The sequence below is a fragment of the Anopheles merus genome, chromosome 2L (assembly GCF_017562075.2).
Source record: "Anopheles merus strain MAF chromosome 2L, AmerM5.1, whole genome shotgun sequence".
Taxonomy (NCBI): Eukaryota; Metazoa; Arthropoda; class Insecta; order Diptera; family Culicidae; genus Anopheles; species Anopheles merus.
Genome location: NC_054083.1, coordinates 21,844,906 through 21,862,385, shown reverse-complemented (window position 1 = coordinate 21,862,385; position 17,480 = coordinate 21,844,906). Strand labels below are relative to the sequence as shown.

Sequence of the window (17,480 nt, the reverse complement as noted above, 5' to 3'; positions counted from 1 at the left end):
ATTCAGAGATAGTCAATCATAAACCACCTTCTATCAGCGTTCTTTTGTATAAGGAATTTAAAAGTCTCATGTAGTAACTTTATATAAATAGTAAACAAATAAATAAATAAACGTGAGAAATCAGTTTAACACAAAAGAAGAAGATGGGTGGCTTTAGTTCAGTTCACTTTATTTTTCTCCAATTCGCACGTCCTTCACCTTCGACATTTCGCGTTCAACTGACCTCTCGATCTAGCAGCGTGCGCCGCTTAAATTCCCTCCTTCGCTCAATCGGCACTCGCCACGATATCGCTATCTCTTTTCCCTACTTCACATAAATGTATTTATTTACTTATTTAAGAATTTATATATTATTTTTTTTGTTTATTTGTTTATTTATTTACTTATTTAAGAATTTATATATTAATTTTTTTGTTTATTTGTTTATTTATTTTTTCGTTTTGATTTTTTTATTTATAAAATCCCTATTAAACCAACATTAAAACTCAGTCCATCTTTTGATATGTTATCAACTGAGTAAATTGAAACACTTCAACAAAATCGACTTCCATAATTGCATAAAATCTCTATTGACAGAAGAAAAAAGCAAAATCGCGAGAGATTGATTGACAGATTATATTTTTGCGCTGCTTGATTGCAGGATCAATATTATTTCATCATTTATGAATCAAAAGCCCCCCCACACCCACACACACACAGGCAAAGAAGGAGAGAGAAACAAGCCTCGCGGGTCCGCAAAATTAATCAGTGAAAGCAAAACCACCAAAAATAATCTCCCGCACACACACACACGCACTCGCACACTTACCTGGTCTGGTGGACCGCTTCGTATGCTGCAGTGGATCGCGTCCGTCCCGCCGGTCACGTGTACCCAGCCGCCGGTTTCATCGCGCGCCTGTCCACCGGTTCCTCCTCGCCGATTGTTTATGCTCCACAGCAGGCAGGTCGCGTGGGGAAACATTTCCACTAATTCGATTACGAAATTCGATTGCGGCCCCGAAATTGCTTGCGTTCAAGTCACAGATAGGCGCGCACGGACACACACACACACACACACGCGCGCGCACTTCCACTCGAGAAAACAATATTTGGCATAAAGAAGGGGGGGGAGAGAGTAAAAAAACTCCCAACCTACGACACACGATTTCCGTTGGCCTATATATTGTTATGGGTATGCGTGTTATATATTTCTATTATTTTTTTCTTCGCCACCCAATCGCGAAATCACGCACGACTGCTGGCGCAGGCGGTAAAAAGCAACGCTCACTTGATGTGTTTGTGTGTACGGATAATATGGTTTTGGCGTTATTGCCGCTTTTCTGTTTATGGATTTTAAAAAACACTCTTTTCTACCGCAATGAAATACAGACGCGATGAAGCGCAAAGCAAGAAAATCGACCTTTTTTTTTATTTCACACTCACAACTTGCATTCACACAATCACGAGCTTTCTATTTTTCTGGCACACTTTTTTGCAATTCCGCAAAATGATGGACTATTTAAAACGTACACTTTCATTTGCATTCCGTCTGGCTGCAGTACACTTTCTTTCTGCTTTTTATTGCACCATTTGTAAAAGGAGTCACACCACACATACCATGGTCACTGGTTCACTGATGGAATTCTAAAGTGTAGGAGGGAAAACACGAAACAAACCCGAATCCTTCCTTTCTCACGTGGCCTTGTATGCGGTCGGAAAATTCGGTACTTGCATCGGTATGCACTGCGCTGCAATAACAACAAAAACCACTATAAAACACATCCCACACACACTCGAGAGCTGGTTGGCTATATTGTACGGGTAGAGAAGTGAGTGATACACACGATATCCCTACCTATCGCAACCTTCACTTTGCTTTCTTCACCAACCCCGGGTAGCGTGAACCGGAAGCCAAGAGATAACAACAATTTGTTTCGCGCGCGCTTAGGATAACGAGCACCCTCGGGGGAGGAAAGAAAATGCAAAAAGGAATAGGGCGCATCGGCGCTAATGGCGACTGTTTCCTTGCCGTAATGCACGTAGTCACAGGGACCACCACTTAAAGGACTACTGCACACCACATCACTTTGCTGCTACTTCACTGCTCACCACAAAGAACATGAGAACGTGTGGCCTACTACGATGCGGAGGATGTGTCCAGTACCTCACCAAATGCTACAACTCTCTAGGAGGAGGAAGCGCTTTCGTTTGCTGCTGTTGCTGCGGCGGCTGCTGCTGCTGCTGCTGCTGCTGCTGCTGCTAGCTTCGACGTTCTACTGACACTGTTTTGGTGGCTGTTGCTCCACACACACCCAGTACGGTACCGATTCTGCTCGCATCCCGCATGATAAAGCGAACCTTTGCGAACCGCAAATGTGCTCTTTTCCCTCTATACTTACACCGGTGTATGTATGGGTGTGTGTTTGTTTTTCTCTCCACACTTTAGTAGATTGTTTACATACACGCGCGTACTCGCGAACGCGCGCACACACACATAAACAGAGCAGGACGAAAGAGCGCGTCCGTCATAACATATGTTGACAGCTAGATTTTCCCGCGAGCAAAGCTTTTCCACGGGAAATGCGCGATGATTCGCTTTCAACCTTTCTCTCCGAAGAGACGTACTTGTTTTTGCGAAATGTTTACAAAGCCACACAGGTGTGCGTGAGCGTTGACAAACATCAACAGGGTGATTGTGAAGTGTGAGTGGAGTGGATACTAGATACTAATTAATAGTTAAAATTGCTAGACATAATCTGTAAAATACATTAATCTGTAAAATCACAACAAGGAAGTTTCTTTTAATTTGATATTTTGTCTTTAGAAATAGTTTAATCACTTTTACCTTGAAATGCTATCGTTACATTTATTTAATCAACTTTAAATCGCTTTTTATTGTTAATCTATCATATCATAGGTCATATTTAAAAAAAATCATTAACTCAATACGTTTTCTAAAGTGTTGCGTGATTCAAACCAACCGTCATTTCAAATAAAAGCAGTGAAATCAAAACAGCCATCCGGTCAAGAACTCAACCCAGCACTCTGTACCAAACTGACAAGCCGACAAGTTTGACGCCGATGAAAACGGGTGTGTATGTGTGTGAAAAAAGCGTGGTAAGCAGCGCTGCCTACCGAAAGTTCGTGCAAAACGCTGAAATTACGTTGAAAAAACACACTAATCGTGCTGTAAAGTAAAGAACTTCATTCACTAACAATAGTGCGAAGCCATCGCAATGTTATTTGCATGGTACAACGCGTAGCGACTGACTGGTAGCGATTGGAAGCATCGCTGCCCCACAAGCGCTTGGTGGTGTGCAAAAAAGAAGGGCGTTTGTTTTGTAGATGTGTGCCGCCGTCGTCGCCACCACCACCACCATCGGCGTCTAACACCCTCTCCGATATGGCTGCAAACTATCCGGCAAACGCCGCCTCGCAGGCCGGCACGTCCCAATCGCTCGACCCAACGCAGATGGGTCACTTCCGCAGCTTCGTGACGATGCTGGGCGATGCCAGCTCGAAGGACGAGTTTAAGCTAAAGGCGGCGCAGGAGCTGAGCGAAAACTTCGAGCTCATCACCCAGTCCAGCGGCTACCAGAACTTCCTCGAGCTGGCGATGCGCGTCTTCCTGAAGGTGCTCCAGGACGGGGAGTCGATGTTTATTTCCGAGCTAAACATGCAGCAAGTGAGTACAAATGGGACTTTTTGGCATTTTGCATGATACAACATTGCTAATCACACACACATACACTTTCACGGATATTTGCTAGGTACGAAAACTTATTCTGGAAATGATACACCGACTGCCCCAAAGTGAACTCGTGCGACCATTCGTGAAGCCAATCATCATTCTCACGATAAAGCTGCTGCAGACGGAAAATGAGGAAAATGTGCTGGTTTGCTTGCGCATCATCGTTGACATACACAAACAGTATCGGCCACCGTACCACGCCGAAATTATGGACTTTCTGGCGTACCTGAAGAAAATCTACACCGACCTGCCGAAGCACATGGGCATCATGTTCGAACCGCGGGCTGCGATCAAGGTGAAGGATCTGAAGGAGCTGAACTTTGAAACACTGCTGCCGGACATATTTACCATGACAAACATCCAGCTGGAGAAGAAAACGGCCGATGGGAAAACGACCACCGCTTCGGTAAGCCCTTGGCAGGCGAATGGGCGGCATCTCTCAACAGTAATAACTCTTTTGTTCTAAATTCCATCTCTTTTCTGTACATTCTCAGTACAATCTCATCCCGAAAGGAATCAACTCGCTGAAAGTGCTGCAAGAGCTGCCGATCATTGTAGTTTTGCTGTATCAAATTTACAAACAAAACCTTCACCAAGAGGTGGCCGAATTTATTCCACTAGTCATGAGCACGATCAGCCTGCAGCCATCCCTTGCTCATAAGTAAGTATTGTTATTCTTCCCTTTTTTCCCTGCAAAAGTGTATCTAAATGATCTCTCTTCTATAGAAATTCTCCCGGCTTTAACAAAGAAACGTACGTCGATTTTATGGGAGCACAGATTAAAACGCTCACGTTTTCCGCTTACATTCTGCGACTGTTCCCGGACGCGGTACATACCCATGCCTCGACGATGGTGAAAGGCATGATAAATCTGCTGGAAAGCTGCCCAAAGGAGGTGGCCAGTTTGCGCAAAGAGTTGCTGGTAGCGTCACGCCACATCCTGCAGACGGAATTTCGAAATCGTAAGACAAATTGGATGTTAATTACTTTTCTGGCCTATACGTAATACCTTTCCTCACGCGTGCCGTAGATTTTGTGCCAATGATCGAAAAGCTGTTCGATGATGATGTGCTGCTGGGGAAAGGCTGGACGACGCATGAAAATTTGCGACCGCTCGCTTACTCCACGCTGGCCGATCTGGTGCACCACATCCGGCAGCAGTTGAGTTTGCAGGCGCTGTCGAAGGCGGTCCATCTGTTTGCCAAAAACATACACGATGAATCGTTGCCCACCAGCATTCAAACCATGTCCTGCAAGCTGCTGCTCAATTTGGTCGAATGCATTCGGCTGAAGAGCGAGGTAGAGCCCGTGATTGCGCGCGATCTGCTCATCACGATGTTGCGCATTTTTACGATCAAGTTCCAAACCATCTCGAAAGTGCAGCTGCCACAGTTGATGGCAAAATGGTACGTATTTTTTGCTTTCCCTTGATCAAATTAACTTATATAACGCTTGATTGTTCATTTCCTTGTCGTAGGAAAGCGAAGCCCGCCGAGACAAGCGGCCCAGTCCCTGGGCAGGGTGAAAATTTAGCCCGTGATCTACTGAGCGGACCGGCGGACGGTACCGATGGATCGGCACAGAAAGCGACAAGCATTGGACTACCAGCTCCAAGCACGCTCAATGTGTCGGAGTATCGCAGCCTCATTAAGACGCTCGTGTGCGGTGTCAAGGCAGTGACCTGGAACTGTCCACCGCCCAGAACGGTCAACTCGAACGAACACCAGGGCCCAACAAAAATATTCAACCCAAGCGAAATTCTCATCTTCATCGATCTGTTCCACTGGGCGCTGGAAGCGCTGGACATCTACACGATCAATGTTCCGGCGGCCGGTATGGGCGGTGCGCAGGCCATCCCAGTGCAGAAGCAAACCCTGCAGATGCCACGCACCAAGGAGGAGAAAGAGGTTTTGGAACATTTTAGCGGTGTGGTAAGCCGAGAGAGAGAAAGTAAACATTTTGTTCTTTTGCATTTCAATAATCGTTTTTTTCTTTCTCTCCCTTCCTTTGCAGTTCCTCACGATGGATCCGCAAAACTTTCAGGAAATTTTCACCGCCACTATCGATTTTATGGTGGATCGGCTGTACAAAAACACCACTCTGCAGGTTATAGCAAACTCGTTCCTGGCCAACCCGAAAACGTCCCCCCTGTTCGCTACCGTGCTGGTGGAGTATCTGCTCGAGCGGATGGACGAAATGGGATCGAACATCGAACGTTCCAACCTGTATTTGCGTCTGTTTAAGCTGGTCTTTGGCAGTGTGAGCCTGTTTGCGGCCGAGAATGAGCACATGCTTCGGCCCCACCTGCACAACATCGTCAACCGGTCGATGGAGCTGGCAATGACGGCCAAGGAACCGTACAACTATTTCCTGCTGCTGCGCGCCCTGTTCCGTTCCATTGGCGGTGGATCGCACGATCTGCTGTACCAAGAGTTTCTGCCACTGTTGCCGAACCTGCTCGAGGGGCTGAACCGCCTCCAGAGCGGATTCCACAAGCAGCACATGAAGGATCTGTTTGTGGAGCTTTGTCTGACCGTTCCGGTGCGACTGTCCTCACTGCTGCCGTACTTGCCCATGCTGATGGATCCGCTCGTGTCGGCACTAAATGGATCGCACACACTGATAAGCCAGGTAAAATTGATAAGTTGTCTGGGAGCTTTATTTTCTTAACATCTTTTCTTTTCTTTTAATTTTCTAGGGCTTAAGAACGTTGGAGCTTTGTGTGGATAATCTGCAACCGGACTTCCTGTACGATCACATCCAACCCGTGCGGGCGGATCTGATGCAAGCACTTTGGCGCACGCTCCGCAACCAGGACAGTGCGGCGATCGTTGCCTTCCGCGTGCTGGGCAAGTTCGGTGGCGGCAATCGCAAGATGATGATCGAACCGCAAAAGCTGAAGTATCAGGAAAACGATCCATCCAACCCGGCCGTGATCGCCTACTTCCAGGACCATCGCAATCCGATAAATTTCGCCGTGGATAAGGTCATCGAAACGGCATTCAACGCGCTGAAGTGTAGCACCACCGATCCGTTCTACTGGCGCCAGAGCTGGGAGGTGATTCGATGCTATCTGGCCGCCTCGATCACGCTGGACGACGATAAGCACACGTTGCAGAAGCTGTTCATGCATCCAAGCTTCACCGAGAACAACATACAGTGCTCCCCGAACGTGGCAAACTACATCGCGCCGGACAAGCGGGCCCGGCTGACGCACCAAACGGCACTGACGGGAATGTTCGTGGCGGCAGCCACCAAGGAGCTGCGCGGTTCCGTACTGCCCACGATGGTGGCCGTCGTGCGGCACTACACGATGGTAGCGATAGCGCAGCAGGCCGGCCCGTTCCCGCTACTCAAACACTTCCAGTGGTACAACGTCGGGATGGATCCGCTCGTGCTGATCGATGCGCTGGCCGAAATCATGGGCCACGAGGAGAAGGAACTGTGCAAGCCGGGCAATTTGGCGATGGTGCTGATCCTCGAGACGGCCACCAACATAATGGGCTCGAAGGAGCGTGCCTGCCGGCTGCCGCTGATGAACTATCTCGGCGAGAAGATGGCCGCCCTCTGCTACGAGCGACCCTGGTACTCGAAGATGGGTGGCTGCATTGCGCTCAAGTTCCTGTACCAGTACATGGCGATGCGTTGGCTGTACCAACATACGTTCGTCTTTCTGAAAGCGTTCATGTTCATCATCATGGACCTGACGGGGGAGGTGTCGAGCGGTGCGATCGATATGGCGCGCACGTTCCTGGAGAAGATGTTGCGCATCTGCATGACCCCGCTGGAGAAGGATTGCAAGAACGAGGAGCTGCTGGCTACGCAGAAGAAGGCAATGCACGACGTGATCCATGAGCTGGTGCGGCAAGTTACGAGCCCGCACACGCTTGTCCGTGAAACGGTAAGGCAGACAGAAACAGGAGCAGCGGTTCCAATAGAGGGGTCAAATCTCATTGACGTTCCTTCCGGTTCTTTTCTTTGTAGGCGATGTCATCGTTACGTTTGATAGCAGAACTGCAGGAGAAAACGGTCACGGAGGTAATGGACCCGCACAGAGAGGTGCTGGTAGACATGATACCACCCAAGAAGCACCTGTTGCGTCATCAACCGGCCAGCGCTCAGATTGGTTTGATGGATGGTAACACCTTCTGTACCACGCTGGAGCCACGGCTGTTTACCATCGGTGGGTATTGAATTTTTGAAGCATTACAGTTTTTTGAAGCATAATTTATACTAAACTATTTACACTCTCTGTTACAGATCTCAACGTGTTGACGCACAAAGTATTTTATCACGAAGTATTGACACTGTCCGATGCCGAGGATGCTACACTGAACAAGCTGGAGTGTTACAAGACGGTCACAAACCTGGTACCGTTGCGCAAGAGCGCCCTGAACGCACTGGCCGCCTGCCACTACATACCGAACGGGTGCCGGGAGAAGATATTCTCCATCCTGTTCAAGGGCTTGGAGAAAAACAATGCCGAGCTGCAGGAAGCCGCCTTCCTGTGCATGAAAAACTTCCTGCAGGGCTGTACCGTCACCAAGGAATCGGTAAGGCTGGGTGGTAATGCGGTAAAGGGCCAGAATAATTTCCTTTCCTTTCACACCATCACAGATCCACGCGGTCATACGTCCCCTGCTGCTAATGCTGGGCGATTATCGCAATCTCACGCTCAGCGGAACACGCCGCCTGTCCTACCTGACGCAGCTGTTCCCGGCCATGTTCAACGAGAAGCTGTGCGACTCGCTGCTGCAGATACTGCGCAAAATGCTGGAGCACACGATTGCCAACAATAAGGGCAACTTTTTGGCCACCTCCAAGACGAGCGAGATGGAAAAGAAGATCGTTACCATACTGGGGATCTTCCAGCAGATACCGGCCGCATCGCCCAAGTTCATCGAAAGCTTGTGCAAGCTTATACTGCAGGCGGAGAAAAGCTTGATGGTGAGTTTCGGTGCCCCTTTACTGCCGGGAAGAAAGGTTTACAGCGAAACTGGTTTCTTTAATTTCGCAGATCGAACCATCGTCACCTTATCGGCCGGCGTTGGTCAAGTTCCTGCTGCGCTACCCGAAGGAAACGATCGACCTGCTGCTGACCGACGTCGTCATGAAGGACGCTCAGTGGAATCGGTTCACAATCTTCCTGCTGCGGCACAAGGACGGTTTACCGTTCCGCAATGCGGCACAGCTGAAGGGATCGCGGCTGACGCAGCTCATTCTGCTCAACTCAGAATCGTCCACCGTGACGAAACCGTTCGAGGAGCGATACGAAACGCAGCACCAGGCGGTCCTCATCATCCACACGCTGGTCGAGTTCGATGGTCCGTGGATAACGAGCCAAGTAGAGATCATTACCGCACTGAAGAGCATCTGGAAGAACGATTTGTATAAGGTAGGTTGATTGACAAATGATGCTTTTCTTACATGGCGTTAATATGACCCGTTATTCTTCTCCATTTCTCCCCATCCAGACGTGTCAAGTGGCGGTGGTTTGTGATCTGTGGCATTTGATCGCAAAGATCCTGATCGAATACTTTTCCTACAACACCAACGAGATTCTGCTGCTGTTCCAGCTGCTCCGTGCGCTTTGTCTGCGCTTTGTGCCCGACTTTCAGTTTATGCGCGACTTCCTGCAAAACACCGTCTGCCAGAGCTACACGGTCGAGTGGAAGCGAAAGGCATTTTTCCAGTTTGTCGAAGTGTTCCCTAGCCCGGAACTGGCGCAGGATCTGAAGGCCAAAATTCTGATGATGATCATCATTCCGAGCTTTGCGTTGAGCTTCGAGAAGGGCGAAGGGAACAAACTGGTTGGCGCTCCTCCGGCCCCGTACCAGGAAGATGACAGCAATGTGGTGTCGGTGTTCATCAACAAGGTGATCGATCCGGACAAACCGTTCGCCAACGAGGATTGCGTGCGCATTGCGCTGCTACAGTTTGCCAGTTTGCTGGTGGAGAAGGCCTCGCCGCACATACACGATGGAGATGCCAACAACAAGCGCGAGGGCAACAAGCTGCGCCGGCTGATGACATTCGCGTGGCCCTGTCTGTTGCCGCGCAATTGTGTCGATCCGTCGGCGCGCTATCATGGGCATCTGCTGCTCAGCCACATCATTGCACGGCTTGCCATCCATAAGCGCATCGTGCTTCAGGGTAAGTTGTGCTCGAGAGAACATGCGACTAAGGACGCTAATGCTATTATCCGTTTTATTTGCAGTGTTTCACTCACTGCTAAAAGCTCACGCCGTGGAAGCGCGACGCGTGGTACAGCAAGCACTGGAGGTGCTCACCCCGGCCATGCCGCTGCGCATGGAGGACGGCAACACGATGCTAACGCACTGGACGAAGAAGATCATCGTGGAGGAGGGCCACTCGATGCAGCAGCTCTTCCACATCCTGCAGCTGATCGTGCGCCACTACAAGGTGTACTATCCGGTGCGCCATCAGCTCGTGCAGCAGATGATCAACTCGATGCAAAGGCTGGGAAACGTCGGCAACACGTCGACCGAGTATCGCAAGCTGACGATCGATCTGGCGGAAGTCGTCATCAAGTGGGAGATGCAACGCGTAAAGGACGAATCGGACGAGGCGGCAGCGGCAGCAGCGGCGGTAGGCGAGGGAACCGGTGTGCCCGGCGCCGACGAGTCAATGGAAATGGGAGCGACCGGTGGGGCGGATGGAACGGATTGTCCCGATGGGCCGAACAAACTGCAGTCGAGTGGCGCTGTCAAGCGCACCGCTTCCGGTATCGATGACGATGGGGCGGGAGGCATCAAGAAGAAGCAGGCCGTAGGTGACACGGATCCGCAGCCCTCCTCGAGCTCGGGCTCGGGTGGCAAAACGGACGGTGTCAATCGGTCCATCGACCGAGCGCAGCTCGATACGGTTTTAAACTTCCTCTTCCGCATGGCGTGTCAAATCAACGATGTAACGCCCGGAGCCCACGGTATCGTGACCCCCGGGGACAATCTTTCCCGCCGCTGCGTGAATCTGCTTAAGCTGGCCATTAAACCGGACACGCCCGTCGATCTGAAGCTGGTCTGGCTGGACAAGGTGCTGCAGAACGTGGACACGCAGCCGGCAAGCATCGGCAACATCTGTACGGCGCTCGAGCTGCTCACCTTCCTGCTGGGGGTGCTGAAGAAGGACCAAATCCTGAACATGCTGCGGCCGCTGCAGCGCGGCCTGTCCGCCTGCGTTACCTGCTCGAACACGCGCGTCATCAAGCTGATGCACGGGCTGCTCTCTCGCCTGATGGCCATCTTCCCGACCGATGCGCACCACAAGTGCGACGAGCTGGAGATACTGTACACCACGATCTCGCGCATGATCTACGACGGGCTGGCGACGTACGAAAAGTCATCCCAGGCGAATCCTTCCTCCCTGTTCGGTACGCTCATGACGCTGAAGGCGGCCTGCTCCAACAATCCGGGCTACATCGATCGGCTCATCTCGCCCTTCATGCGGCTGCTGAACCGCCTCACCAAGGAGCATCTGACCGGGTTCGGTGCGATGGGTGGGCTCGGCGGAGCGGCCGGTCCGGGCGGCATCGTTGGAGGTGGTGCGGGCGGCGCCGGTGCTATCGGTCCCGGTGGGGCCGGCGGGCTCGGTGCGGGTGCGTCGATGAGCGACGTGGCGAACACCAGCTCCATCGCGCTCGAGCTGCTGGTCGTGTCGCTCGATTTGGTAAAGAACCGGGTGGTCGTGATGAGCGTCGAGATGCGCAAAATGTTTATCGGCGCCATACTGGTCGGGCTGATCGAGAAGAGCAGCGACTCGAAGGTTATCAAGGCGATCGTGAAGATCATCGAGGAGTGGATGAAGAACAACAAAAACACCCCCGTGACGGTGCAGCAGGCACCGACGCTGCGCGAGAAAGCGATCCTGCTGGTGAAGCTGATGCAGTACGTGGAGAAGCGCTTTTCGGACGATCTCGAGCTGAACGGGCAGTTCCTGGAGCTGGTGAACTACATCTACCGCGACGAGGTGCTGAAAGCGACCGAACTGACGTCGAAGCTGGAGGCCGCGTTCGTGGCCGGTTTGCGCTGCCCGGTGCCGCGCATCCGGGCCAAGTTCTTCGAGGTGTTCGACGGGTCGATGCGTCGCCGGCTGCACGATCGGCTGCTGTACATTATCTGCTCACACTCGTGGGACTCGATCGGGCAGCACTACTGGATCAAGCAGTGTATCGAGCTGTTGATACTGACCGCCAATACGACCACGCAGATACAGAACAGCGTGGAAAACCATCTCCTCCCAAGCATATCTTCGGTAAGTGGCAGGCTATTTAGTCGCAAGTTAAAAAAATGCTAACGATTTCCTTGCGCTATTCTAGGTGATCAATCTTGCCGATGCGGAAGAGCGCAAAAACTTTGTCATCTACACGACGATCCACAACGATACGACCGATTCGTTCGATCCGATCGAGGACAAGGAGGACGCGTTCGACATGGACATGAGCGTGGATTCGAACATTTCGCGGCACGAGGAAAGCGAACGCCCCGTGGCCAACCGACACGCGGCGCTCGCAAAGCTGATCAGCCGGCAGGCCGAGTTTATGGAAGCGAATCGGAAGGTGCGCACGGAGCAGCTGCTCGTAGCGACGGCCCAGCTCTGCCACATGGACACGCAGCTGGCGGAGAAGGTGTGGCTCGATATGTTCCCGAAGCTGTGGGAAATTCTGGACCCAATCCAGCAGCAGTCGCTCGATCGCGAAATCATTCCGTTCCTTGCGTCCGGCGCCCACATCATCCAGCGGGACTGCAATCCGAGCGCGATGCACACGTTCGTGGAAGCGCTGGCGCAGTGCCAGCCGCCGGTGTACATGCCGCCCAATCTGATGGGCTACCTGGGCCGTGCGCACAACCTGTGGCACCGGATGACGCTGATGTTGGAATCGCTGGCGGACGATTGGGCTAACGTGAAGGATCTGCTGCCCGATTGTGTCGATCAGGACGATCAGGGTATGCGGGACTGCTCGATCGTGCGCGAACCACTGTCGCAGATGTATTCGGCGCTGCACGAGGAAGATCTGTGGGCCGGGCTGTGGCAGAAGTACGCCAAGTATGCGGAAACGAGCCGTGCGATTGCGCACGAGCAGATGGGATACTTCGAGGAGGCGCAGAGCATCTACGATGCGGCCATGATGCGGTTCAAGCAGGACCTGAGCAACGGGCAAACGCCGACCGACATGAACAGCGAGATGCTGCTGTGGGAAAACCACTGGATACGGTGCGCGAAGGAGCTGAACCAGTGGGACATCCTGATGGACTACGGGCAGCTGTGCCGGGACAAGAACACGTACCTGATCATGGACAGTGCGTGGCGCGTGCCGGACTGGAGCTTGATGAAGCAGGCGCTGCTGAAGGTGGAGCAGTCCTGTCCGAAGCAGGTCGGCTACAAGATCAACCTGTACCGCGGCTATTTGGCGATTCTGAACCAGGAAGATCCGCAGCACGCGGGCAGTGCCGTGTCGGTCGAGCGGTACGTCGAGATGGCGTCCGCTTACTGTATGCGCGAGTGGCGCCGACTGCCACCGATCGTGTCCCACATCCATCTGCCGATTTTGCAAGCCTCGCAGCAGATCATGGAGCTGCAGGAGGCCAGCCAGATCCATCAGGGGCTGCTGCAGCATCGGACCACGTCGCTGCACGACATGAAAGCGATCGTGAAGACGTGGCGCAACCGGCTGCCCGTCATTGCGGACGATTTGTCGCACTGGAGTGACATTTTCACGTGGCGCCAGCACCACTATCAGATCATCACGTCGGCGCTGGAGCACAACAACGAACCGAACGCACAGTGCATGCTGGGGGCACACGCGTCCGCCCAGACGATCATTCACTTCGGTAAGATAGCGCGCAAGCAAAATCTGACCAGCGTGTGCCAGGATTCGCTGTCCCGCATCTACACCATCCCGTCCGTGCCGGTGGTCGACTGTTTCCAGGTAAGTAGGCGATCTGAGTTTGCATTCGTAACTATGGTACTAATTAAAGCCTACTTTGTTTGCAGAAAATAAGACAGCAGGTAAAGTGCTGCCTGCAGATGGCGTCGGTCACGAGCCGGGCCGAGCTGTCGGAAGCGCTGGAAGTGATCGAACCGACCAATCTGGAATACTTCACCAAGGAAATGACGGCGGAGTTCTACGCACTGAAGGGTTTGCTGCTCGCCCAGACCGGTCGCTCCGAGGAGGCAAACAAAGCGTTCAGCGCGGCCACCCAGCTGCACGATACGCTCATCAAGGCGTGGGCCTTCTGGGGCGACTATCTCGAGCACATCTTCACGCGCGACTATCGGCAGATTCATCTGGGCGTGTCGGCGGTAACCTGCTTCCTGCACGCCTGCCGCAGCCAGATCGAGAGCAAATCGCGCAAATACCTCGCCAAGGTGCTTTGGTTGCTGTCGTACGACGACGAAAAATCATCGCTGCTCGATGCGCTGGACAAGTACGCGGTGGGTGTACCGCCCGGCCAATGGGTACCGTGGATTCCGCAGCTCCTCTGCAGTCTGGTACAGTACGAGGGCAACGTGATCATGAATCTGCTCAGCCAGGTGGGCCGCATGTTCCCGCAGGCCGTTTACTTCCCGATCCGTACGCTCTACCTTACGCTCAAGATCGAGCAGCGCGAACGGTACAAAAGCTTGGAGCAGCAGCAGGCTTCCATTGTGCAGAAAGCCTCGAAGGAAGGTGCCGCAACGCCCGGTACAGCTGGTGCAACGCCGGGCAGTGCTCCTGGATCGACACCGACCGCTTCCGCGGATGTAACGTCCACCTCCGCCACGGGAGCACCGGCAGCTGCGGTTGCCGCTGGGGCTGCAGCAGGTACGCCAACGGGTGCAGCAACTCCCGGCGGTGCGTCTGCAACACCGGGTGCTGCTCAGCAGGCTGGAGGACCGGCAGCAGGTGCCAGTGCAGCCACCACTACCCCTATCCGGGCCACCCCACCAATGTGGCGCTGCTCAAAGATTATGCATCTGCAGCGCGACATCCACCCGACCGTGCTGAGCTCGCTCGAGGGCATCATCGACCAGATGGTGTGGTTCCGGGAGAACTGGTACGAGGAGGTACTGCGCCAGCTGCGCCAAGGACTTACCAAGTGTTACGCGATCGCGTTCGACAACCGTGGAGCGGTGAACGAGGCGACCATCACGCAGCACACGCTAAACTTCATCAAGAAGCTGGTTTCTACGTTCGGCATCGGAATTGGTAAGTAGGAGGTGTCTTTTGGTATAAAAAGGACACACATAATGCCCTAATTCTTACTCTCTTTGTTTGTGGCATTAGAAAACATTTCCAGCTCCGTCTCAGCAACGTTTGTGTCGGCCGCATCGGAATCGCTGGCACGGCGTGCACAGGCCACCGTACAGGATCCCGTCTTCCAGAAGATGAAGGGTCAGTTTACGAGCGATTTTGATTTCTCGCAACCGGGCGCCATCAAGCTGCACAATCTCATCATGAAGCTAAAGATGTGGATCAAAATTCTCGAGGCCAAAACGAAACAGCTGCCGAAGTGAGTGGCCTAGTTGCTGGTGGCTTTGTTTTCTTTTTATTTTACTAATTCCCCATCCTTTTCGCCCCTTTTTCAGATCCTTCCTGATTGAGGAAAAGTGTCGCTTTCTGTCCAACTTTAGCCAGAAGACGGCCGAGGTAGAGCTGCCGGGCGAGCTGCTGCTGCCGAAGAATTCGCACTATCACATTCGCATCGCCCGCTTCATGCCGCGCGTCGACATCGTCCAGAAGCACAATACGGCCGCCCGGCGTCTGTACATCCGCGGCACGAATGGCAAAATCTATCCGTACCTCGTGGTGAACGATACCGGCATTGCCGATGCGCGGCGCGAAGAGCGCTTGCTGCAGCTGCTGCGCATGCTCAACTCCTACCTGGTAAAGCGCAAGGAAACGTCCCGTCGCTTCCTCTACCTAACCGTACCGCGCGTCGTTGCCGTCTCGCCCCAGATGAGGCTGGTCGAGGACAATCCGGCCAGCGTGTCCCTGCTCGAGGTGTACAAATCGTGCTGCACGAAGCTGAACATCGAGCACGACGCACCGATCACCCGGTACTACGACCGGTTGGCCAAAATACAGGCACGCGGTTCGCCCACGAATCACGTCATTCTGCGCGACATTTTCAAGGAAACGCAGGCGCAGATGGTGCCCAAAACGCTGCTCAAGGACTGGGCCGTCCGGACGTTCCCGTGCGCCACCGATTACTGGCAGTTCCGGAAGATGTTTACCCTGCAGCTGGCCCTGTCCTGTCTGCTGGAGTACGCGCTCTGCCTGACCCGGCTCAACCCGGACATGATCTATCTGCACCAGGACTCGGGGCTGATGAACGTGTCGTACTTCCGCTTCGAGATGGACGACAGTACGGGCTTTCTGGACGTGAACCGGGCGGTACCGTTCCGCCTGACGCCCAACATTACCGAGTTTGTGTCGTCGATCGGTGTGGCTGGGCCGCTGACGGCGTCCGCCGTCGCGACGGCACGCTGCTTCATCCAGCCCAGCTTCAAGCTGACGACGATACTGAAGGCGATACTGAAGGACGAAATCATTGCCTTCCACAAGAAGCGGCTGAACGATGAGAAGGTACTGGTCGATCAGTCGGCTGGTGGTGGTGGAGCATCTACCATCATTTCGTCCACAACACCGGTCACTTCGAGCACGGCTGGAGCGGCGGGGCAGGCTGGTACAGCGACGATACCGACCGATCAGGACAACGCGTCGATCGATATCGATGCGGAAACGATCATCACGACGGTGAACAAGGCGGTCGGTACGATTATGGGCCGGTTGAACAATCTGTCCCGCATCGACAGCGGGGAATCGAACCGCATGAGCACGTTCGTACATTTGGCCACCAATCCGGAGAACCTGTGTCTGATGGATCCGGCATGGCATCCATGGTTGTAAATGCTAATCCCTTTCAATAGCGTTAAGAAGCTAATTTAAGAAAGCAAAATGAATAAGTAAGTTTGAAAGTGTAATATGATTGTGCTAATAATAAGGACGAAAGAAAACGATCTTAAATAGAAATAAAGAGAGTGAACGAAATGGAAAAGAAACTGGTGTGTGTGTGTGTTGTTTTGTATCACATAAGAGAAGGTTCATTGGGTGAAGTTGGCAAACATTCGAAATCGACTCCGGAAGATTCGGAGTCGTTCAGAGTCGTCGAGTTATTGGGAGTCGGAGTCATCCGGAGTCGTTCGGAGTCGTCCGGTGTTATTGCGAGTCGGAGTCGTTCGGAGTCGTTCGGAGGCGACATTCGAAACAAAGGCTTGTAAGTGCACGTGCAAGTGAAAGACAAAAAAACATAACTAAATTAAATGCCCGATGAATCCGACCAACTCCGGACGACTCCGACTCCGAACGACTCCAAACCACTCCGAATGACAGCGACGACTCCAACTCCGGATGACTCCGATGACTGCGGACGACTCGGGGATCCGAGCGACTCCGACTCCGGGCGGATCTAGTGGTTCTATCTGGCCGAAGTTGGAATCAGACTTACATTAGTCCGAGTCGGATCGGAGTCGTGGGTGCGCTCCAAAGAGCACATCACTAATCGGGACACATTAAATGTGCAAAACACGACAAGAGCAGCACGTGCACGTCTCTGGGCGCGACACCACTACACTATTAAGAGTCATTAGCCGAACTCGGACTGATGATGCCCTTTATCCGTCTCCGGGTAGTTAATGAGCACTGACCTTGAAATGGCAGACGTTCGTCAAGAGCTTTTCAGTTCCAGAA

At 52.7% G+C, this 17,480-nt stretch overlaps 2 protein-coding genes across 8 annotated transcripts in view; one reads left to right on the top strand and one right to left on the bottom strand.

The window, feature by feature from the left end:
- Positions 1-2,314, bottom strand: part of LOC121591570 — a 156,424-nt gene extending 154,110 nt beyond the window's left edge. Inside the window, exons 1-2 of one of the 7 annotated variants that reach the window (XM_041912239.1) lie at positions 1,824-2,314; positions 809-1,727 (exon numbers count right to left, since the gene is read on the bottom strand). In XM_041912239.1, the coding sequence (XP_041768173.1) occupies positions 809-961 (153 nt within the window). In that variant the 5' untranslated portion in view covers positions 962-1,727; positions 1,824-2,314. The other 6 variants (XM_041912240.1, XM_041912237.1, XM_041912238.1 and 3 more) reach the window with 6 other exon arrangements.
- A 764-nt stretch (positions 2,315-3,078) lies between these two features.
- LOC121591575 (transcription-associated protein 1) lies at positions 3,079-16,781 on the top strand. The gene is made up of 18 exons (XM_041912258.1): positions 3,079-3,664; positions 3,750-4,136; positions 4,225-4,391; positions 4,457-4,692; positions 4,761-5,136; positions 5,208-5,661; positions 5,744-6,361; positions 6,429-7,631; positions 7,715-7,913; positions 7,991-8,283; positions 8,348-8,677; positions 8,748-9,125; positions 9,205-9,883; positions 9,948-12,001; positions 12,066-13,676; positions 13,742-14,936; positions 15,015-15,240; positions 15,317-16,781. The coding sequence occupies exons 1-18, from the start codon at positions 3,383-3,385 to the stop codon at positions 16,638-16,640; spliced, it is 12,012 nt and encodes a 4,003-aa protein (XP_041768192.1). The 5' UTR covers positions 3,079-3,382; the 3' UTR covers positions 16,641-16,781.
- The last annotated feature ends 699 nt before the right edge of the window (positions 16,782-17,480 follow it).

Bases quoted from the DNA above. Each gene is read 5' to 3' on its own strand.
- LOC121591575 (XM_041912258.1), top strand. From the start codon at position 3,383: ATGGCTGCAAACTATCCGGCAAACGCCGCCTCGCAGGCCGGCACGTCC. The intron at 5,662-5,743 runs GTAAGCCGAGAG...CTTCCTTTGCAG, and splicing joins TGGAACATTTTAGCGGTGTG to TTCCTCACGATGGATCCGCA. The intron at 7,914-7,990 runs GTGGGTATTGAA...TCTCTGTTACAG, and splicing joins GCCACGGCTGTTTACCATCG to ATCTCAACGTGTTGACGCAC.